The sequence below is a fragment of the Lissotriton helveticus genome, chromosome 6, assembly GCF_964261635.1.
Source record: "Lissotriton helveticus chromosome 6, aLisHel1.1, whole genome shotgun sequence".
Lineage (NCBI taxonomy): Eukaryota > Metazoa > Chordata > Amphibia > Caudata > Salamandridae > Lissotriton > Lissotriton helveticus.
In genome coordinates this window covers 1,372,164,490-1,372,189,032 of record NC_136067.1, presented here as the reverse complement: position 1 = coordinate 1,372,189,032, position 24,543 = coordinate 1,372,164,490, and the positions used below count along the sequence as shown (strand labels likewise).

Below are 24,543 nucleotides of genomic sequence, written 5' to 3'. Positions count from 1 at the left end.
CCAGTGAGGAGATTTGATGGGACTACGCCTGTCAGACCTATGAGAGGTCTTTTGTAAGGCTTTGGAAGGGGGGTCTGAAGAAGCGGAAGGTGAAGACCTACCCCGTTTCTGAGACCTCTTGGTGCCGATGAAGCATCATCACTGTCACTGGAGACAGGGTCCTTCCGTGACTTTAGTTTCTGAAGCCAAGTTAGCAGACGTCCCTCACGGTCCTGCAAGGTCTTAGTGGAGAAGGTCCTACAGATTTTGCAGTCAGCCGCCTTATGGTCAGGATACAAACAATAAATACAGTCTTTATGTTTGTCCTCCACATAAAGTCTCTTCTTTGAGCAGGTGGCACAAACCTTAAACAGAGCCTTCTTCTCCTTGTCTGACATGTTGAACATGTAGTGAAGAGTTGAAGTGAAAGATTAGGTTCAAAATAAGGGTAAATATTGACGAAAACTGAGCAGAATTCTTTGGAGACTCCCTTGCACAACATGCGGTAGGAAATCTGAGGCTCTCTAAGGAAGGTTCTATGGGGTGAGGCTGTTCTTATTGTTAAGAGGTGGATATGCTACAAAACCAGATGAGGCCTAGGCCTTATTCTCTTTTTTTAACCTATTTCTATGGTTATTTTGTATATACCAGGGACTCTCCTCTCGACGACGGGGGAATGATACAAGCAATGGGAATATATACAAGTTCCAATTCTGGAGTAATCAATAATAAATTAATTACCACAATTAACAATAAGAAATATTAAATACATAAATATTAATTAATAAAAAATATTAATTAATTAGTTAATTATAATTAAATTACTTCCCACCCTATTCCCCTATGAACCTACAACCTGCTACGGAACTAAAAAGCAAAATGTAATTGCGATAAAATTAATAACTTCTAAAACGTATTAATACATTTATTATAATTAAATTACTTCCCACCCTATTCCCCTATAAACCCACAACCTGCTACAGAACTAAAACGCAAAATGTACGTAAAATAAAATTAATAACTCCTAAAAATGTAATACATATACTAAAAAATAAATGCAATACTTTAACAAAAAATAGAACACATACATTTAAAATACATACTAAAATCCATAACACTAACTAAAAAAACGATATTTTAACAACTATATTTTTGCAAACGATATTAATGACTGTTAAAAACGATATTACTTACCTTAGTCTAGATATTCTTTAACACGAAATTCTAACAGTCGATATTTTTGTATCCCAATATTTTGCACTCAATATTAGTTCAAGTCGACAATAAAAACTCAATATTCTGACTGTTTACCCTATGACAATATTGTAATAGTGAGGGGCTTACTACGATGGCGGGCGACCGTAACGGTAATCGGGACCACCCGCCAGGATTGTGGCGGTCCCGCCATACAGATTAGGATGCAAACACCACACTGGTGGTCACATCCAGCATATTATGCATTGTGGCGGGCGGTGCTGTCAGCAGCACCCGCCGCAAGCACAATATGTATGTTGTGCATTTGCATGTACAACGTGGCAGGCATAGAGCAGTGCCTGCCAGCTTGTTCATGCAAATGGAGGGGGGTACCATAGGTACCCCCATGTACACCCCCTAGCCCCCAAACACCCAGGGGGTCCGCAACAGGCCCCCAATTACAAAGACCGCATGCCTTTCCACGGCGGCTTCGCCGCCATGGAAAGGCCTATTTCCGCTGCCATCATAATATGAATGGAGGTGTCTGCAAGACACCGCCACCATATTGTGTCCTTTTTCCGTCCGCCGCAGTACCCCCGCCATCATAATATTGCGGGCCGTAAAGGGCATGCGGGCAGTGTATTATGGTGGGTGGATCACCACTGCCGTTTGGGCGGTGGCGATCCACCCGCCATTGTAATGACCCCCAAAGTGTACACTCCCATATAGGCACTTACATTGACCCTATTGTAATAGTAAATGCATACTCCCCTATGTATGCTTTCCTTGACCCTATTGTAATAGTAAATGCACACTCCCCTATGGACGTTTACCTTGAGCATATTGTAATAGTTAATGTACACTTCCCTATGTGCCCTTACCTTGATCCTATTGTGATAATAAATGTACACTCCCCTATAAAAGCTTACTTTGACCATATTGTAATAGAATGCACACTCCCCTATGCGCGCTCACCTTGACCATATTGCAATTGTTAAAGTACACTCTCCTAAGTGTACTTACCTTGACCATATTGTATTCGTAAACACACACTCCCCAATGTCTGCTTACCGTAACCATCTGGTATCAGTAAACGCATACTCCCTATGCATGCTTACCATGACCATATTGTATTAGTAAACGCACACTCCCCTATGCATGCTTACCTTGACCATATTGTATTAGTAAATGCACACTCCCCTATGCATGCTTACCATGACCATTTTTTATTAGTGCACACTCCCCTATGCATGCGTACCTTGACCATATTGTATTAGTAAACGCACTCTCCCCTATGTATGCTTAACTTAACCATGTTGTATTAGTAAACACACACTCCCCTATGCAGGTTTACCTTGACTATATTGCATTAATAAACGCACACTCCCCAATGCATGCTTACCTTGACCATATTGGTATTAGTGCACACTCCCCATGCATCCTTACCTTGACCGTATTGTATTAGTAAACACACTCTCCCCTATGCATGCTTAGTTTGACCATATTGCATTAGTGAACGCACATTCCACTATGCATGCTTACCTTGACCATAATGTATTAGTAAACGCACCCTCCCTGATGCATGCTTACCTTGACCATATTGCATTTGTAAATGCACACTCCCCTATGCATTCTTACCTTGCTCATATTGTATTAGTGCACACTCCCCATGCATGCTTACCTTGACCATATTGTATTAGTAAACGCACACTCCCCAATGCATGCTTACCTTGACCATATTGTATTAGTGCCCGCTCCCCATGCATGCTTACCTTGACCATATTGTATTAGTAAACGCACACTCCCTTATGCATGCTTACCTTGACCATATTGTATTAGTGCACACTCCCCTATGCATGCTTACCTTGACCACATTGTATTAGTGCACACTACCCAATGCATGCTCAGCTTGACCATATTGTATTAGTGCACACTCCCCTATGCATGCTCACCTTGCCCATATTGTACCCGTTGATATTTTGGAGTCTAAATAGCTCCCATTCAATATTTATGTGGTTGGTATTTTGTCCACTCAGGTAATACCTTCTTTATGGAGAAGATTATATTCATCAGTGTGTTGCCTACTTAAGAGTGATGTGATGATAGGAGAGACGGTTCTAGAACTGTGCTGCCACAACTCAGGTTCACGTTAGTAAATGGTGTACATTTTGCTAGGTATATACAGCCTTTTAGCCCAGATTATAAATTAGTGTAGAACTGATGGAAAACAGATAACATCATTTATTTTATTTATTTTATTTTTGGAGTTTTCTATAGCGCTGGCCAGACCCGAGGGTATCGGAGCGCTTTACAATCGAGCTGGAGGGAGCGGGTGCATAGTAATATATCAAGGAAAAGAGATTCATGTAAGATCAAGGATTAACATTGTTAATTGGCGCCTGAGTGGCGAGTTTGAGGTAGTGGGTTAGAGGTAGTCATAGTTGCAGGGTGAGCTGCTGAGGTAGAGTTTGGGAATGCACGGTTGAGGTAGAGGATTTTGAGGCGTCTCTTGAAATCTTGAAATGAGGTCGTAGTCCTGATGTCAACTGGGATGGAGTTCCAGATTTTTGGGGCGTTGCCGGCAAACGAGCGCGTTGCGGTTTTTTGTTTCCGGGCTTTCATGGGGATGAGTAGTAGGGTGTTCGAGCTTCTGAGGTTTCTGGACTGGCCCGCTTTCCTGAGCTTGGAGGCTAGGTATTCCGGTTTCCCTGTGTGCAAGGCTTTGTGCGTCAGACAAGCCGTTCTGAAGCTGGCGCGCATTTCCATTGGGAGCCATTTTAAGTCTTTGAGTGCTGGGGAAATGTGGTCGAATTTCTTTGCCCCTGAGACCATTCTGGCGGCTGCATTGAGGTTGTTTTCATTGGCGCTAGGTGTGATAGGGCTGTGCCTGTTAAGGTTGCGATCCCATAGTCCAGTCTGGATAGCACCAGGGATTGGGTGGCTATTTGGAGATCCCTCTGCGGGATGTGAGGTTTGATTTTGTTGAGGAGTTTCAGATTAAGGAAGGCGCTCTTTGCGGAGTTCTTGATGTGGTTCGTCATTGAAAGTTTATGGTCAAGGGTGATTCCGAGAGACTTTACTGAGTTAGTCAGAGTGAGATTCCCACTGAGAGCGTCGATAGCTTTCATCCATTCTGTGATTTGGGGGTTGTCGTCCTTGTTGGAGATGAGGAGGAGTTCTGTTTTTCCTTGATTGAGTTTGAGATGGTTTTTCCCAAGCCAGGCTTGGATTTCTTTGAGCGAGTTGTTGAGCTTTAGAATGTCGTTGAAGGAGGTGGTTTCTATGTAGATCTGTGTGTCATCTGCATAAAGATGGAAGGGGATGTTTGCTTTCTTCAGTATGATGGTGAGGGGTACCATGTATATGTTGAACAGTTGCGGGGAGAGAACGGATCCTTGGGGAACCCCTCTGGTGACGGGGAGGGGGTCGGATGTGAAGGATTTTATTTTGACTCTTTGGAAGCGGTTCTGGAGGAAGGAGTCAAACCATTGCAGGACCATATCGTTTGCACCTACTCTTTCCTTGAGGGACTTGATGAGGAGCTTGTGGTCAACCGTGTCGAATGCCGCTGACAGGTCGAGGAGAATGAGTAGGCAGCACTGGTCTGCGTCGAGGGAGTTGCGTATGTCGTCTACTATGTTCAGGATTGCGGTTTCAGTACTATATCCTTTTCTGAAGCCAGATTGATTATGGTCCAGGAGGTTGATGTTATCAAGCTGGTTGTTGAGTTGGCGTAGTACACATTTTTCTAGGATTTTGGCTAGAAAAGGCAGACTTGAGACTGGTCTGAAGTTGTTGAGGTCGTTGGGGTCTAAGCCTGGTTTCTTCAGGAGGGGAGTCACCTGGCCGACTTTGAGGCAGTCCGGGATGGTGCCAGTCTTTAGGGAGCTGTTGATGATTTCACACCAAAGTGGCGCGAGAGTGTGTTTGAGGTCTTTGGCCATTTGTGAGGGGATGGGATCGAGGTTGTGGGAGGAGGGTTTGGAGGATAAGATTAGATTGAGGATCTCGGCTTCATGGACAAGGTCGAAGGAAGACCAGGTGTTAGCGGTGTGGTCAGTGGAGGTGGTTTCTGTAGTTGTTGGAATGATGCTGGTCGACAAGGGAGGGCTGGTGTCTAGTGATAGTTCGATCCTGTCTATTTTCTCGTTGAAGAAGGTGACGAAGTTGTCACATAGAGTTTTGGAGGGCTGTACAAGGTCAATTGTTGGCTTGGATGTTTGTTTTTTGATGATGTCAAAGAGTTCTCTGGGTCTATTTTTAGCCTTGTCCAGCGCATTGCAGAAGAAGTTTGTTTTTTCGTTGTTGATACGGTTTTTGTATCTTCTTCGTACTTCCCTAAGTTCCCTGCGGTGGATGGTGGAGGGGTTCTTTCTCCAGTGTCGTTCTGTGGCTCTGAGCAGCCTCCTCTCCTTGTTGATGTCCTTGTTGAACCAAGTTCTTGATGGAATGTTCCTTTGTTTTTTCCGTTTAAGGGGTGCCAGTTGGTTTAGGATGTTGGACGTGGTCGTGTTGTAGTGTGAGGTGAGTTCGGTAGCTGATAGTCCTTCTGTGGAGATTGGTAGGGCGGAGGCTATTCTTTCTTCTAGTTCCGAGGTGTTAATTTGTGATAGGTTTCTGGACCATGTGGGGGGGGGTTTCGGTGGGGGGACAAGACTGGATCCCTTGGGAAAGTTGAAATAGAATTAGGTGGTGGTCCGACCAGTCTACCGGGAGGATGTGGTCGATGGTGATTGCATCATGGCGGGCAATGATGGCGTCTAGGATCGCCCCTTTGTAGTGGGTCTCTTCTGTGCAGTGTTGGGAGAGGTTGTTGGAGTGCAGAAGATCGTTTAGGGATTTAATAGTGGCATTGTTCTCATTGTTCCAGTGTAGATTAAGATCCCCCAGAATGAGGGTGTTGGAATCGTTGAGAGAGAAAACAGTTGGCGATCAGGTTTGAAAGTTGCTCCGTGAATGTGGCGTTGTTACCTGGGGGATGATATAGTAGGTGGCATTGCGTTAAATGGTTGTCGCTGGTTTTGATGTCGCTGTGACATAGACGCCTATGTATTTGAATCCCTTGGTAACCACTGGTGCCGAGCACCGAGATATGATCCGTGGGGGGACCCGACAGTGGGAAAACCACTGACTTCGACCAGTTAATGGTATAGCCAGAGTAGCTGCCAAACAGCTAAAAAATGTGGAGCACCTGGGCTATCGAGTGATATCACTGCGCCAGGTAAAGAATGATATCATCAGCGTAAAGGGATAAATGCTCCTCCCACCCTCCCACTGCCGCCAGTCCCCAGATTGTGGAATCCCTCCTGATCCAGTGAGCCAGTGGTTCCAGAGCTGGAGCAAAGTAGAGAGGAGACAGGGGGCAACCCTGTCTGGTGCCTCTCCACAGGGAGACGGCCCTCGACACTGCCCCATTAACTTGAACTCGGGCGTTGGTTTTTCATGTAGGAGACCTACCCAACTGCAGACGACCGGCCCTAAGCTCAGCCTTTGGAGCACCATGAACAGATAGGGCCATTCTCTACTATCAAAGGCCATTGAGGCGTCCAGCGCCATCAATGCCGTCTGAGTATCCCCCACATCCTCAGTCATGTACAGCAATCCATACAGTCGTTATATGGGGCATAAACCCGGATTGGTCGACGGGCACTAAGTCCGTGATGACAGAAATCAACCTATCCGCCAGGACCTTGGACAGGACCTTGGCTTCCACATTGATCAGGGATATAGGACGGTATGAAGAACACTGGTCTGCAGGTTTCCCTGCCTTGTGAATCACTACAATCATAGCCTCCCTTTGATCAGGGGGGAGCTCCCTGAGCTTGCGCATTTCATTGAACATCTTGAGAAGGGGGGCTGTTATAATCATAGCTTGTCTTTTGTAGATCTCAATTGGAAGCCCATTGGGCCCGGAGGCTTTCCCCAACTGCAGGGAGTTCAGGGCAGTACTAATCTCTTCTACCGTAAAATCTAACTCAAGCCATTCACTCATCTCAGCGGTCAATGTGGGAAGGGCAAAGTTGCGCAGACATTCCGCACAGTCCTTCTCTGATCTCGTGCTGACAGGGGAGTAAACTTGCTCGAAATGAGCCACAAAGGCTTCCGCTATGTCCGTGCTGGTCGAGCAGACAGAACCAGATGCATTTCTAACCTCGGACGAGCATGAGAGTTCCCTGTCCTGGCGCTCTAGCCACGCCATTAGTTTCAGTGCTTTGTCACCCACATCGTAGATCCGATGCTGCGTGGCTGGAGCGTAGGTCTGAGCCTCTCCCTCAGCCAGAGCCCTAAGATCCCTCTGTTTCAGCAGTAGTCTATGGCAAAGGTCAACCGTGGTACCCCAGTTTTGTTGTCTGTTAAGAAGTAAATGGGGTCCCCGCAAAATGAGTGGTATTTGAGTGATTTATTGAAGATGTATTCCAAAGGTTTTGTTGTTGATCTCATCACTTTTGCATTGACTTTCAAATAAAATTGCGATCCTTTCAGACTCTCTTGTCAGCCTATACAGGTTTCTCCTTTGAAACAATACTGGATTTATATTGCCTTCCCTTATAACTGACTCTTCCCTTTTGCTCTCCTTGAAGTATCTCCCCAAGTTATTTGTTTCAATCACTCTTTGCGTATATGCATATACTACTGTAAATCTATACTACTATTATAAAGAGAGAACTGTGAACCTTTGAGGCGGGTAAACTCGGGAACCACAGCGCCAATCCAAACACCCAATACATCATTGGAATTGTCAGGGTCTGCAGAGTGACATAGGCTATATACCACCCAAAAATATACGTTCTTTAAAAAATATACGTTAAAAAAAGTAGTCCCTTGGAAGTAGAGCCGGCTGTGTGTGCTAACGACGTGTGTGATGACATCATCTGGAGCCCGGGGAGGATCGGCGGACAGGAGCGCGAGGAGGAGTGGCAGACAGGAGCGCGGACAGGAGCGCGGAGTTTAACACACAGGACCTTGGGGAGGAGCGGTGAACTTTTGCCGACTGTGCTGTGGGCTGAGGTAGGTGAGAGGTGCCCGCGGTGGGCTGAGGAGGTGGTTGAGGGCCTGGGTTTGGTGGACTGCAGCGGACAGGAGCACGGGGAGGAGCGGTGAAGTTTAGCACACAGGACCTTGGGGAGGAGCGGTGAACTTTTGCCAACTGCGCTGTGGGCTGAGGTAGGTGAGAGGCACCCGCGGTGGGCTGAGGAGATGGTTGGGGGCCTGGGTTTGGCGGACTGCAGCGGACAGGAGCGCGGGGAGGAGCGGTGAAGTTTAGCACACAGGACCTTGGGGAGGAGCGGTGAACTTTTACCAACTGCGCTGTGGGCTGAGGTAGGTGAGAGGCGCCCGTGGTGGGCCGAGGAGGTGGTTGGGGGCCTGGGTTTGGCCGAATGCAGCCGACACGAGCGCGGGGAGGAAAGGTGAAGTTTAGCGGACAGGAGCGCATGGAGGCTGTAAGCAAGCCTGATTGCCGGAGGAAAGGTGAAGTTTAGCGGACAACAGCGCTGGGAGGCTGTAAGCAAGCCTGATTGCCCCCGGACAACGTCGGGACGGGCTGCTAGTTATATCATAAATAGAAAGAACTCTGACACCCCCAACGGTCTGGTACACTCTATAAAAACTGTGCAAATAAGATAAACTATAAAATAATAAGTGCAAACTGGATTAGAGACTGGAGGAGGTGTGACAATCAATAAATCTCCCTTTTGGTCTACAAATAGTCATACATTATCGGCCAGATTCATCAATGTCCCGTTTTGTGAGTCCTTAATAGCGATTATTAAGGAATCGCTATTAAAGACTCGCAAAACGGGATTCATGTAGAAATCGCAAAACAAATTGCGATTCCTACAGCTTCCTTATTTGCGATTAGCAAATTGCTAATCGCAAATAAGGAATAACTCCCCATTCATTCCTGTGGGCCTAAAGGCACATAGGAATGAATGGGGAGTCATTCCTTATTTGCGATGAGCAATTTGCTATTCGCAAATAAGGATGCGATTTCAAGGGTGCCAGGAGTGTCCAAATGACACCCTGTAGCACCCCTGAAATGGAAATGTAGAGTGATGTTGCGCACACACATGTCCAAAGGACATGTGTGTGTGTAACATACAACTTAGAAAAATGCACTAAAGTGCATTTTTCTAAGTTTTCCCTATTTACCATGAAGTCAGACTTCGCGGTAAATAGCGACCAAAAATTGCGAATTCGCAATTCTGAAATGGTTCATGAATTGCATTTAAGGAATCTCAAATAGAGATTCCTTAAATGCAATTCCTCGCAATATAGCGATTTCGCGTTTTGCGAGTTTTGCATTTGGGATGATGAATCCCATATGCAAAAATTGCGCTCGCAAAGGGCCAGATTCTCAGAATCTGGCCCTTTGCGAGCCGGATTTTCTTTCATGAATCTGGCTGTTTGTTTGTTGGCTTAATGTACTTTGAATCGCATCCCAATAGTGCAGTGTTATAATATTGGTGAAACAAGAATGTAAACACAAACATTGACAAAACCGTGTTTCTTACCCCACTGCATGACAGACAGTGCATTTCCAAACTTGGAGTCCAAAACAGACGCGACAATCAGAGCACACTCGATGGCTGCACCCTACACACACCGCGCCCTGGTTCATTATGCGTCCCAGTGATTTCTGGCACCGAGCACACGATCTCTCTTTGTATTCCTTCCCGGCATTTTTTGCCCCTTTCCACCGAAGTTGCTGCAGTTGCATTTTCAATTTCCTGCACAAGGAGCAAACAAAAGTCATAGTCAACGAAAGTGCTGCACTAGTAACTGATCATACAGACACTTACTCTCTGACCATAAGAACTTTAATTGTAAGTGCAATACACAAAATATTGCACACTGAACCTGACAGTCCTGCTTGTGCTACAGTCACACTGAATCTGCAGCAATTTATGAACAACTCTAGATTGAATGTATCATTTTGTGTGAAGTAGATTTAGTAGGGAACTCAGGACATGCATAGAAAAATTGTGTACACTCTAAATTACGAAAATAAAATTCATACGCGGAAAAACATTTACAAATAATGGAAGATACAATTATGCAAATTCTGCATATGAAGAATTTCCCCTACTACTGGGGTCATTTTTACACAAAGGTATCACACAGTTGTTACTCCTACCCGTTCACTTTCAAATAATTTGAGTTGTTCAAAAACACCTACTAAAAAGTGACATCATCTCAGCACAGTGACATATCCCTTTAGGTCTTTTTTTTAACAGTTTCATAAGAAAAATGCACCTTGACTATCCAGAGAAAAAAACGTGTTTTGTATCTCTTCTGGCAAACCCCCTTCTTCCCCGCACCTGGCCAAAGGGTATGCACAGCCAGGGGGTTGGCTACCCTAAGGGTGGTTGGGTGCAGGACTTGGCTGTTTCCTGCATATGGGGGGTTGGTTGTTGGCAGCCACCCTCACCCGCTGTGCATTGTCAAAAGACATTTGCAGCGGGGGTTCTACAGATGCAGGGAGTTAAGCGCAGGGCCTGAGTGGAGGCATCCCGGCGGCCAACTCATCGGCTGGCGATGAGCAGCCAAAGTGTTGGCTGCAGGTTGCCTAAACGAGGTTGGGTATATGTTCAAGTATAAATATGATTTGAAAAAATAAAATTAATTTTTAAAAAACGAAGGTTAAAAGAACGTTATAGTTAAGTGTTAAAATGAGTTAAAAACAAATGCTTAAAAAACAAAACACCACTGAAATTTGTCAGTTATACTTCAGTGAGCTAACTATAACTTGTACCTGCGCCACTGATCACATATTGAGCTCACATAGTACATCACTCAAGACATGGTAAATGATATCATTGATGAAATCACTGATGACATCTCAAATTATATCATTGATAACTGATGACATCATGCATTCATTGTGACAGCCTCCTATAGGGTTTGTGGACTTGAATAATTCAACATGCCACACCTCTTCCCAATTTTCTCTCACCAATAATATGATACTGGGCATAAAATTTGACCACATGCTGGGCATATTGCATATTTGGCAAGTATGAGATATTGGGTTACTGGTTGATAGGGGGGAGAACCCTGGTCAAACAGCAACCACAATCCTTTCCCGGGTAAGGCACAAACAAACCCCAAATTAACCTGTGCTCAACACCCTGGTAGCTTGACACAGAGAAGTCAGGGTTAACTTAGGAGAAATGTGTAAGGTATTTGTGTAATACGTCAAACAGTACAAAGTGAAAAACACCGCACAAAAAGGATCCCACACCAAGTTAGAAAACGAGAGCAAAAGTTAATAAATAAAACAAGACACAAATGATAAAAATGCTATCAGTAGAACTCGGGTTATGAATTTTAAAAAGATTTTAGTAAAAATAGTGCCAAAACGCACAAAGTGACAACTTCAGCTATCTGGTCACGCTGGACCGGGTCAAAGTCACACTTTCAGGCCGACAGCGATGGAGCGCAGGTTGTATACAGTCACCAGGTTAGGTCCACCAAAGTTTACCTTCTCAAGTCTGTGTCGAGTCCCGTTCGCGATGTAGAGGGCAGCGAGGAGCAGGGAGAGCATCATGGGAGGCTGTCGCCATAGCACGAAGAGTCAGTCTGTGTCAGGGCGGGCGTGGCTGAAGTTTTGCGCAGGCGATCCTCAAGCGTTCAAAGCTGGAGTGTGAAGAGTCGGGCTGACGGAGCTTAGCACTGAATCGTGGTGCGAGTAACGTGTTCTGCGCGAGAAATGGCCCGTTCGTGGTTGCGAAGAGGCCAAATGCTTGATTTCAGCTCATTGAGCCACAACAAGGGTCCAGAACATGTGAGGCATCATTTTGATGTCAGGAACTCACTGCAGCTGTGTCCAGGGGTGGGTGCAGTATGTTGGGGAGCCTTTTATGTCCCTGAGGAACAGATCAGGAGGCCAGCAGACTAGCAATTGGAGTCACTCTGGGAGCCCTGGGTTCAAGATGAAGTTGCAGGTCAGTTCTATCTCCCTGCACAAGAGGGGAGTAGGCTGCAGTTCAGCAGGGCAGCAGTTCCTTCAGAGCAGCAGTCAATCAAGGTGCAGTCCTGTCAGCAGCACAGCAGTTCTTCTTTCTGGCAGAGTATCCACAGATCCTGAAGTGCACTTAAGAGCTGATGTCTGAAGTCCAACCACTTTATAAACCTTGAAAATCTTCAAAAAGACATTACATAGAATTCATCATAACATGACTTTTCTCCTAAAGACTTCACATGAACCGTAATTTCAAATCAAAAGGTTGGCAGATATGAATTTACCACTGAAAAGATACTTCCTGACAGGTCCTATGGACAACCCTCCATAGTTTGGTAAAATACACTAGACACATTCCTGAGAAGAGGGCATGACACACAAACTTAGAGCCATGTTTACAGCCCCAGTGTGAGTTAAAACACCTGTAAGGGGCTTACTCCTACAATCTACATTATTCAGCAATCTGCAATGCCTTAAAATCTTCAGTAAATTTGTGTAAATAAAAATCCACACCATAAAAATCCTTGTTACATACAATTTGTCTATAGCAGTGTATTATAACAATTTAACTTGGCACATGCCCAGACATCCACTGGTCGATAATCTATAGTCAACAGAATGCTTGGCTTTTTTCAACAGATGTTAAGCAACACTTAGGGGCTTATTTACTAGCCCATTGCACCGCTGGTGCATCACTTTTATTGATCCACCGACAGCACAATGGGATTCCCCATATTTACAAGGCGAGGTAAAGTCACCCTGCGTGACTTTTCATCGCTTTGTAAATATGGTTCCCTTTCACACATACTCTATGTGAAAGGGGCATTCCATGGCTGTGGCTGTGGGTGTTCCCACGCAACGTCTATGGAACTTGACGCAATCCCAGATTTACAACAATTTTTAAACATGTGAATGCGTCAGAATCCTACGCCTCCCCAGGGGAGGCATAAGGAGGCACAACGAGGAGAAATACTTTAGTTTCTCCTCTTTTTTCCCTCTTTCTATGCGCGCTGCATTCTGCAGCATGCATGGGAAGAGTAAAATGCTTTTAATGATTGTTTTTGTGCTGGAAGGTGTCCTTTCCTGCACAAAAACAATCATCCCTTCAAGGTAGGCCTCGTTGCAAAATGATGCATGGATGTCTGTGCTAGCACACAGCTGCTGTTTGTGCCCCGTAATAGGGGAGAAGGACAGCAATGTACTGTATCTTGTAGATACGGCGCATTCCCGCCCTTTTATTTTGGCGCCCGACAATGTAGCAGGAAGGCTTGTTGCCAGGCGTCAAAATATTGTAAATGAGACCCTCTGGGTTTAAGCTATAACCTATTTTGAAACATGCCACTGCTTCTCACATCAGGTAAACTCATCTTTTACCTTGTTTAACAGTAATACTTATACCCCACAATTCTCTGGGTTTTAAATGGTGCACCATGGAACTTTATACATGCTGAATGACACTTGCCCCCAGGGCTTATGCCATTTCTATTCTATGCACCTACACAAACGTTATAGTTAGACCAGTAACTAGCAAATTGCAATAGGTTCTTTTTTAAACATTCGTTTTTATCTCATTTAACGACCCAACTATAAAGTCACGTTAACCTTTGTTTTCTTGAGTGAATATATTTGTGTGATATATACCAAAAATAATTATGTTTTTCACATTATGATAGTGTGCTTTTCATATATATTAATATATATATGTAAGTATGTATATATATATTCATGCATATATACATATACATATTTGTATATTTATATTCACAAAATAAACAAAGGTCAAAGTAACATAATAGCTAGATATGATAAAAATATCTATCTTTTTTTTAGCAAATCATAGGTATTCACTGAAAAAAACAAAGGTTAAAGTATTGTTATGTCAGTGACAACAATAACCCTGGTCATAGTTCGAGTAGTAGCGCTGCGCATAGCTACGCGAAGTGTACTTCGCACTACGCGAGCTACGCGACCTGCGTAGTGCACTGTGCAAAATGCTGTTCGCACTGATTGCACAGTGCCGGATGCTTGTCCGCACTGTGCAATCAGTGCAAATGCATCTTGCATAGTGCTTTAGAAAAGGGGGGGTGGTGATTAACAGAGTGCCTGAATTAAGCAGACCACTCTTACCCAGTCCAAAGATCAGGGCTTGATCCATCACCGTTTTTTAGCTCACTGCACCATCCCAGCTCAGAACTTGGCTATATGCAAATTAGTCTGTTCCTGTCCCAGTGCATGATGGGAACAGGGCAAACCAAACTACCAAGCCAATTCTTATACTGGGAAGGAAACAAGCTTCCGGGGACCGGTCTCTGCCATTTCAGGCGTCGTCGGCCCGGCTTGCTTGAATCCTGATGGTGCAATGAGCAAGGGACTCACATCTGAGTATACCCTTCCACGCTTATGGTGGACAAAATGATTCAGAAAAGGGGGTGGTGATGAACAGAGTGCCTGAATTAAGCAGACCACTCTTACCCAGTCCAAAGATCAGGGCTTGATCCATCACCGTTTTTTAGCTCACTGCACCATCCCAGCTCAGAACTTGGCTATATGCAAATTAGTCTGTTCCTGTCCCAGTGTATGATGGGAACAGGGCAAACCAAACTACCAAGCCAATTCTTATACTGGGAAGGAAACAAGCTTCCGGGGACCGGTTTCTGCCATTTCAGGCGTCGTCGGCCCGGCTTGCTTGAATCCTGATGGTGCAATGAGCAAGGGACTCACATCTGAGTATACCCTTCCACGCTTATGGTGGACAAAATGATTCAGTCCCTTGCTCACTGCTCCATCAGGATTCAAGCAAGCCGGGCCGACGAGGCTGAAATGCCAGAAACCGGTCCCCGGTAGCTTGTCTCCTTTCTGGTGAAGAATTGGCTTGGTAGTTTGGTCTGCCCTGTTCCCATGATGCACTGGGCCAGGGACAGACTAATTTGCATATAGCCAGGTTCTGAGCTGGGATGGGGCAGTGAGCTAAATAACGGTGATGGATCAAGCCCTGATCTTTGGACTGGGTAAGAGCGGTCTGCTTAATTCAGACACTCTGTTCATCACCACCCCCTTTTCTGAATCGATTTTGGCCACTATAGGTGTGGCAGGGTATACTCAGACATGAGTCCCTTGCTCACTGCTCCATCAGGATTCAAGCAAGCCGGGCCGACGAGGCTGAAATGCCAGAAACCGGTCCCCGGTAGCTTGTCTCCTTTCTGGTGAAGAATTGGCTTGGTAGTTTGGTCTGCCCTGTTCCCATGATGCACTGGGCCAGGGACAGACTAATTTGCATATAGCCAGGTTCTGAGCTGGGATGGGGCAGTGAGCTAAATAACGGTGATGGATCAAGCCCTGATCTTTGGACTGGGTAAGAGTGGTCTGCTTAATTCAGACACTCTGTTCATCACCACCCCCTTTTCTGAATCTTGCATAGTGCAAGCGGTTGTTTTCTGCTGCTCGAGTAGATTTCTACTTGAAAGGCAGCTTTCTCAATGCGGACTGGTAGTTTCTCATCGCAAGCGGTCTCGAGCATACGGGACCACTCGCAATGAGAAACCTGACCTCCCCGCGTTGAGAATCTCGCCGGGAGGTTTATTTTTCAGGCTCAGAATCGGCAACTTGATGTTGCTGATCGTAAATGAGGAAAACGTCTCGCCGGGATGTCATTTTGCTCGCTCGCGGTCGCCAACTTGACGTTGAGGACCATGAGCAAGCAAAAAATGACCGCTAGACTAAGCTACGCGTGTGTGCACTGTGCTACATGCAATACACGTAGTGCGAAGTAGTGCAACTTCGAAAACTATGCGAGCGTAGCGTAATACTTCGCCCAGGGTTAGACAACATTAACATTTTGAAATAAAAAAACACAGGAATTCACCAGTTATAGTTAGCAGAGTTCATTGCACTACTTATGACCTCAAATATAACATCACTCATGACATGATCTATTGCATAATTTCTGGCATCACTTATGACATCTCAAATGACATCACTAATGACTTCCTCCAACTAGTGTGCTAGATTGTTTTATAGTTTACATAGTGCGGTTAACTACCGTATTACTTTTCTACCTAATTTTTATCAACCTCTGTATAGCTAGTAGGTGTAAGTGGTTACAACATGCATGTGCTTCTAATGCATCATAGGTGTGTAGAGGTATTGAAAACATTATAAATCTTTGTATGGAAGAGTAACTCTGTGTGCAGATGACAATTGAAGGTATTGTGTTCAGCATGTTCCACACAGGTTTTTTGACTCTGCAGAAAAGATTTCCAACAGGGCATATATTCTACATAAAACATATTAGGAATTGTAAGCAGCATTGCTTTATTAGACCGAATCATCTCAGCATGACAATTTCTATATAATATAGAAGACTGTGTGCACCAGGTACTAACCTATGTACATGTGCTTGTTATGCTCCAGTAGATGGGTTACCTGTAAAGTTGTCACCACAGTATGAAGGCTGCAGGTAGTATGCTCTTTAGCACCTTCATACTTTGATTATTTTAAGTGATTAGTCACTCTTTGGACAAGTTTTGCATAGAGTGTATGCTGTTCTTAGCAGATACTTTTTAATACTCTGCTGCTCTAAAGCTAAGAATCACGAGGGGGGATTGAAGTCTTGAGGTATTTTTGTCATTCCCCCGTAATACCTAGTCTAAGTGGTTGAATCATGTATGTGGTAACCCTCTCACAGCCTGTTTTAGTCAAATGTATCCTTGTGAAATATGTAATGAATGACTTGCTTTTCATATGTTTTTATGATTTGTTCACCAAATCGAATAAAGTTAATTATTATTATTGCTTTGTGCTGTATTTCTCATTAAAGTGTCATTGTCTGCAAACAGTGTATTACAAAGTAAACTCTCTCCAATAGAGTAAACAGTGTTAACAGTACCCACTTTTCTGCTCATAGCCACTTAATTTCCTAACTTAGGTTCAGCGACTGTCAGGAGTTTGACACAGGCAAGACTGTCCATAGTAGGGCATTAGTTATGTAACAGGGCTTGAGTATCTGGAGGAACTTGGTTTTCCATGAACAGTTGTATACAGATTGGACACCATGTGCAGTACAGGTTTCCCTTTCATCTGTGGTTTATAGTCAACATGAGCTCGGCTGCCCATGAAGTACATGGTGTAGGGTCAAAGTTGCACATAACACAAGCTTGCTTCACCTATGGGATTATATATATGATATCAGTTATGATGCTTCATATTATTCTGAGCTATTTCGTACTTACTTTCATAGCTCTAATGCCAAATCAATTTATAGAGCAATGTGTTCAAAAGAAGCTTGGAAGATGTCATCAATGATGTAATTTGAGATGTCATCATTGATGTCATAAATAATGTCATAGAACATGAGTCGTGAGTGATGTTATATGTGAGGTCACAAGCAGTACAAGGAAGGGACGCAAGTTATAGTTAACTGGTGAATTTTTGTGTTTTCTTAATCAAAACGTTACTGTTGTCACTGACATATTCACCTAACTATAACGTTTATTTTGTTTCAGGTTTTTATACTTTTTTTAACCAAAAACAGATTTTTCATCACACATAAATATAAAATTACTTTAACCTTTGCTTTTCCAGTGAATTTCTAGTTTTTAACGTAAAGCAATATTTTATTACCATACGTAAAGCCAACACCCTGCAGCGCACGGCGGAGTTGTGCCCAGCAGTGGGTTTGGCAGTCCACCCAGAAGCAGACAACCGTCCTCCCCACACAGGCAGCCAACCTCATGCTGTGCACAGACTTTCTTCATGTGCAGCATGGGGTTGGCTGCAGGACCTAACCTGCAGCCAGGTCATGCATCCAACTCCCAGCAGGAAGCCACCCCGAGGCAGCCAATCCCACGCCATGCACGCCCTTTGCTAATGAGTGGCATGGGGTTAGCCACAGGGCCTGTGTTGCATCCAGGCCTTCCTTCCAACTCCCCTCAGGCAGCCAACCCCATGCTATGCACAGCCTTCGGCCATTTGCAGTGGGGAATTGGTCACAGGGTGTGGGCTGCCACCAGGCCCCGTGGCCCAACCCCCAGCTGACTGCCAACGCCACGCATAGCCTTTGACGTGCAGAGTTTAGAGTTGTCCTTCGGACACCGTGGATCCCATGCCCTGGGATCAAAACATTTCTATTAAGGGGAGGGGGCATGTAGCTCTTTCCCTGACCCTTAATTGGCCCAGCGACCCCATCACCCGGGGACAAAACAATTAGCAGGGGAGGAGGGCGTGCAGTCCCCCACCCAGAGCCTTACTAGGCTCCTGGGACCACATCCCCCAGGGTCAAATATAATAAAAAAGGAGAGAGGGCTGCACAGTCCCCTCCCCAAGCCAATTAGGCCCCAAGATTTCCAACCGCTAGGGCCAAACCAATAAAAAAGCAGAGGGGGTCGTGTGACCCCCTTCCCAAGGCTTCATTAGGCTCTGGGGACCCCATCCCCCAGGGCCATATTATTAAAAAAGGGGGAGGGCTGTGTGACCCCCTCCCCAAACCTCATTAGGCCCTGGGAACCCCATCCCCCAGGGCTTTAAGTATTTTAGAGGGGAAGAGGTCATTGGAAAACATACCCAGGTACCATTAGACCCTAGGGGAGATGCAGCTTGGCCCCTTCCCTGAGCATCATTAGGTCCTAGGGACCCCATCCCCTAGGACTTATGTGAATGAAAGGAGACGGAGCCACATGGCCCCCCTGCATGAGCCTCATTAGGCCCTAGGGACCCCCTGGGCCTTATGTAAGTTAGAGAGGGGGGCCTCGTGGTCCCCCTCCCCAAGCCTTATTAGATCCTTCAGACCCTGCAGACCCCCGGGGCTGTCCTTTTTTTTTTTTTTTTAAAGGAAAAGGGTCCCGGGTGCTCGCCTTCCTGAGCGTCATTAGGCCCTGGGAAACCCCATCCCCCAGGGTCTCCTGTAATTCAAAGGGGATGGGGCCTCATGGCCCCTCTCCCGAACCCTAACTTGGCCTGGAGGACCCCCTCCCCTGAGGCTTCCTTTTTAAATAGGTGGGTGCCCACCCAGGGCACCCACCATGCAGATGTTGGTGACTGTAGGAGGAGCCCAGGGACCCCGAGGCCCCAGCTGGCTGCCCACATGTTGTGGGAACTGGAATTGCTCCCGCTCATAAGGGATCAGCTATTTATGCAGTATCTTGAACTGTTTCCATGACCACATCAGTGCAGGCAGGGAAACAGATATCAAGTCTGCTCCCAGCAGGTGTAAGCATTTTTAAAGCTCCTGCCCACTGGGGCAAACTTTGTATATGCTCTAGTTTGGCAGGAGTTTTTCAAATGCTCCTACCAGGCGGGAGCAAACACATTTCCTGCCAGAGCAGGTGCTGGGTGGGCTCCTAGGGACACAGCAAGTGTGACGGCCCCACGTGGCCCCCCTTCCTTTAGAGGTAAGTGACAGTCCTGGGAATGGGGTACCCATGGCAATTTAAAGGCTCAGGAGTGGGGCTTCATGGCCACCTCCCCTTATAAAATACTGTGGGCTCATGGTAGGCGATCCCTGGGGCCGAATGCGGCTCAGGGAGCGGGGCTGAGCAGCCCGCCTCCTCTCATTTTTTAAATCAGGCCCCAGGAGATGGGGTCACTGGGGCCAAAAACAGCTTGGGTGTGGGCTGAAGGGCCCCCTTCCCTTTAATAAATAAATTGAGCCTGGAGGCATGGAGACCCTGAGGTGGAAAATGGCCTGGGCATGGGGTCTGTGTGCCCCACTCTCCATAATTGAACAATACAGGCTTCCCCAGCCTGCCACTTCAGTTTCTTTTTGTCGATCCCGCAGGAGTTCTGCAGGATCATGGCAAAAATCGTCAAGCTTTTTTTTTCCAATTTTGGCCCCAGGGGGTTTAGGGGGGGGGGGACGGGGCATACCTACCCTTCCCCCTTATATAATTTGTTTTATAACTGCAGGACAGGGGATTAGGGGCCACATGTACAACCATTTGATTTTACGAGTCTCTAATTGTGATTTTTTGCGACTCACAATTAGAGACTCTCAAAATGAGAGGTACTAATGTATCTCCAACACACCAGCGATTCCCAATGGGGTCGCAATGGACTTGCCTCATCAATGTTCATAAGGTAGGTCACAATTTGCGACCCATCAGGAATGGGCTATAACACAGGGATGGGGGCCTGCTGGAGGCAGCAGACCACCATGTCTGTGTTTGCTTTTAAATAAAGCATCTTTTTTTTTAATGCAGTGTGTTTTTCCTTAAAGGAAGATGGAATGTGTTTCATGAAGAAAAATGAAAGGTTTCTGTTTCATTTTTTAGAGTAGGCAGTAGTCCGTGGGATCAATTTTTGCTCTTAAAAAACATTGCCAGTCACAAAGGGGAAGGGGTACCCTGGGGACCTCTTTCCGTTTGCGACTGGCTTACCACCTACTTGAAGTAGGCAGTAAACTGCGATTGTTTTGCGACAGCATTCTGTTCGCCAAACAATCGTACATGTTCTTGCAACTCACTATTAGGATGGGAAGCCTTTGACACACTGTAGTAACTTAGTCCAGACATGGGATCTTTAGATGTTTAATTGTAGTAAGTTACAAGTCATCCAGTTCAATCCAGTATAAGACCCCACCAGAAGCAGCCAGGATGCTGATCAGCCCTTCTCAACGGACATCTCTGGCTCCCAACATTCTGAAACACATCATTGGATGAACATTCCACTGGCAGAGCAAGAGATACATGAATATCATCAAAGCCAGGATATAACACACACCACTTCCTATTAGTAACTCGCAAACCCTATTTTGCAATTCGGCAATAGGTTATCAACTCGCAAAATAGGGCCGGTACATTGCACAAGCCATTTTAGCTGTCACAAACGTCCCAGTTCTCTGTCTGCGACCGCTTAAAACAGTCATGCATGTGCCCCCTAAGTCTTCTAGTCATGTAATGGCTGCCAGCAAACTTTTTCTGATGTTGCTGACAGCCAATCAGAATGCTCGCTCCCTCTGGAGTGAGATAGCCCAAGAAAAAAAGCTCCTTGGGCCAATAAGATTGCTCTATTTTTTTTAATTGTGCTCAAGGGACTCCTGAACCCACCATCCAGATATACAAATAGATTTGTACCTTAATTTCTCAACAACTACTGTACGGATTTAAACCAAATCCAAATAGCACAATCTGAGGACTAAGATCTAGTTTCCTACCAAATTTGTTGTGATTCTGTTCAGCAGTTTTTGCTGTAGCCCTGTCTAAAGAAGAATATGATAAGCGCATGGGGATTTTGTGTTTGAGACCCCCCTTTTTTCTCGGCCCCCACTTGACAAATCACCTGAATCTTTTTATGCACAAATTAGTCAAAAAGTAGCACCTTTTTTGAAAGTTTAATGGAGATTTATCAAACGGAGTCAAAGTTATTAGCAACACAAAAAACACTTTTCTTACGGAACAAATTACCTAACTATACCTAGCCAGTAGCCATCCGATATGAACCTACATCTCTTCATCGCTGTTTAGACCTGTTAGTGTCTTAGTTTGCAGCTCAATAATTTACTTATATTCTAGCTGCCTACGTTTGTGAATCCTGTCCCCCCTCCTTTCTTCATACCTGATCCAGGTAGAAGAACCTTAATAGGTTCTGAATACTGTCATGTTTGGTCTCAAGGTGCCTTGCAACAGGATATGCGAGATTAGCAATGACCCTCATTTATTCAAGCACTCGCTTCTTCACTGGATGCAAGGTGCTTCCCACATATTTTTTCTCACATGGGCAATCGAGACAATATATCACAAATTCTGAGTTTCAATTAAGCAGTTTGGTGATCACATTCTTCTTTTTAATTCCAAGGATTTCATAACCCCATACTTTACTGCTATGTTTGCATGCCGTACAAGGAAAACAACCTTGTCAGAATGTTGTCTGAATAATCACTATCTACTGAGTGGTCCTCAAGTGAGGAATTTTTTCTGTATGTGACTTGGGGTGACAAGACTTACTTGGAACCTATTACCAGATCCATTCTCAGAATTTTAGAATGAGGTTGCAAGGATGATGACTAATCACATCTAAAAGAGACTCATCCAGCAAAGAAGCAAGTGCTTGATCAAACTAAGTTATCAACAGGTCTAAACAGCAATGAGGAGCTGTGGATTCATAACTGATGAGGAAAAATTAGTGTTTAGCGGACTCAGTTAGGCCCTTCTTCTTCAGGGATGTTATAATACACTAGGAGCACTCTTTGGTTTTAAACTGGGCAGCTTTATATATATACCCAATAAACTTTACAGCCCTCCTTGAAATTTATCACACTAAGATTACCCCTTGTTAGAAATGAGGATCTCTAATTGGCAGCAGCTGGTGCTGAGGTCCAAATAGGGATCCTTCTTCCTAAGTCAGAGTAAGGGGGCTAAACCCTTTGATAACCCCTGCTCAACCCTGTGGTAACTTAGCTCGAGCAGACAGGCCTATCTCAGAGGCAGTGTGTGAAGCATTTATGACCATACACAATAACGCAGGAGAGACACTAGAAACGGACACCAGAAGTAGTTACAGAAAAATATTTATCTTTAGCTAGACTGAACACAAGACTAAAAACACTCAAGGAGCCACAATGCACATAATTACATATTTACTTCAAAAGCAATAAAGGTACTCGAAAAGGGTGGGGAACGGACTTAGTTTGAGGCTGGGGTCCACGCGATCCGGGGATGCACAATGTACCTGAGATTTAAAGGGTCACGGCATGCAGCCTCACAAGGAAGCTGCGGTGATGACAGGCGGACCCGCAGCGGCCACAGCTCCCAGCTGTTGCGGTCCACGGCGTGCACTCACGATAATCCTGGGACGAGGCTTAAAGGCGGGCACCCAGCGGCACATGCAGGTGGAAACAAGATCCTTGAAGTGGTGACTAGTGCGGCACTCAGCGCACAGCTCCTCAGCTGCAGTGGCCCACAACAGTAATAGTGATGATTCTCGTAGTACGGCAAATGCGGGCACTCTGCGGCACAGCTCCTCAGCTGCAGCATCCCACAATAGCGATATCGATGATTCTCATAGAACAGCAAATGCGGGCACTCAGTGGCACAGCTCCTCAGCTGCAGCGGCCCACAATAGCGATAGCGATGATTCTTGTAGGATGGCAAATGCGGTCACTCAGCGGCACAGCTCCTCAGCTGCAGCGGCCTACAATAGCGATAGCGATGATTCTCGTAGGATGGCAAATGCGGGCACTCAGCAGCACAGCTCCTCAGCTGCAGAAGCCTACAATAGTGATGATTCTTGTAGGATGGCAATTGCGGGCACTCAGCGGCACAGCTCCTCAGCTGCAGCGGCCCACAATAGCGATAGAGATGATTCTCATAGGAAGGCAAATGCGGGCACTCAGCGGCACAGCTCCTCAGCTGCAGCGGCCCAGAATAGAGATCACGATGACTTTCAGCCCGTGTTCCCCCCAGTAGAACCAGAGGCTCTGGAATTCTCAACAGAGGCCTCACCTGCGAGTAGAATGCCCCTCAAATAGGAATCCAGACGGCTGATGGGTGAAGTCTAATGTCCCTGAGACTTCAGCAGGAGGCAAGCTCAAATCAGGCCCTTGGGTAGTTGCTTCAGCAAGATGGATGAAAGTTTCAAAGTCCTTTCCACTAGTTACATGGACAGAGGTTCGTTTTGACATCCAGAAGTAACACACATGTAGGGGTTTTTGCACAGATACTTATACGCCAAAAAGTCTTTGTTCTCAAAAGTCACAACCCCTGAACTCAGCCAGAACCAGTTTGGTGTCATCCTGGAGCACTTTGTTTATAAGGCTGCATCCTGCCTTTCAGGAAGAGGGGGTCTGCCATCAGACACACAGTGGGAGGTAGAGCCATTATTCACCTTGACAGGCACAGCCCTGCTCAGATCAAAGGGGTACCCCTCCCCAAACTCCAACTGTAGACCTCTCTATTCAATCCAGGTTGGGCTCAGCCTGCCCTGTCCCTCCAAAACCAGACAGCCAGTAGACATAACAGCAGAGCACGCTGGAAGGCTTAGGCAAGAAAATACCTACTTTCTAAAAGTGGTATTTTCAAACACAGAATATAAAAATAATCCTCACTAAAAGATGTACTTTAATATTCTGAGCTCAGGCATACTAAATTTGACGGTCCACTTTACAAGCTGCTTCGGTAGGTGGCGCAATCAGCGCTGCAGGCCCACCAGCCGCATTCGGTCTATCTGCCCTGGCCACACACGGTGCACTACACTAGGGACTAACAGGTAAACCAAATTAGCTAATTATGAGAATACCAATTCATGCAGTCAATTTACAATAGGGAGCATTTGCGCTGTGGCACTGAATGGCTGTGGCACAGTGCCTAGAGCATCTAACACAGCAAACGCAGAGGAGACAAAAAGCGAAAGATGGAAGGGAGACCCACACCAATGGTGCCAGGTCTAACACTCCTATTTTAATGTAAGCGTTAGAGCAT

At 45.6% G+C, this 24,543-nt stretch overlaps 1 protein-coding gene across 2 annotated transcripts in view; it reads right to left on the bottom strand.

Moving 5' to 3' along the window:
• The window catches only part of SYTL3 (synaptotagmin like 3), a 592,394-nt gene that overhangs the window by 456,116 nt on the left and 111,735 nt on the right, over positions 1 to 24,543 (bottom strand). For both annotated transcript variants that reach the window (XM_078649127.1, XM_078649128.1), the window contains one exon: positions 9,687 to 9,902. In XM_078649127.1, coding sequence (XP_078505253.1) covers positions 9,687 to 9,902 — 216 coding nt within the window. The remainder of the gene's footprint in view (positions 1 to 9,686; positions 9,903 to 24,543) is intronic.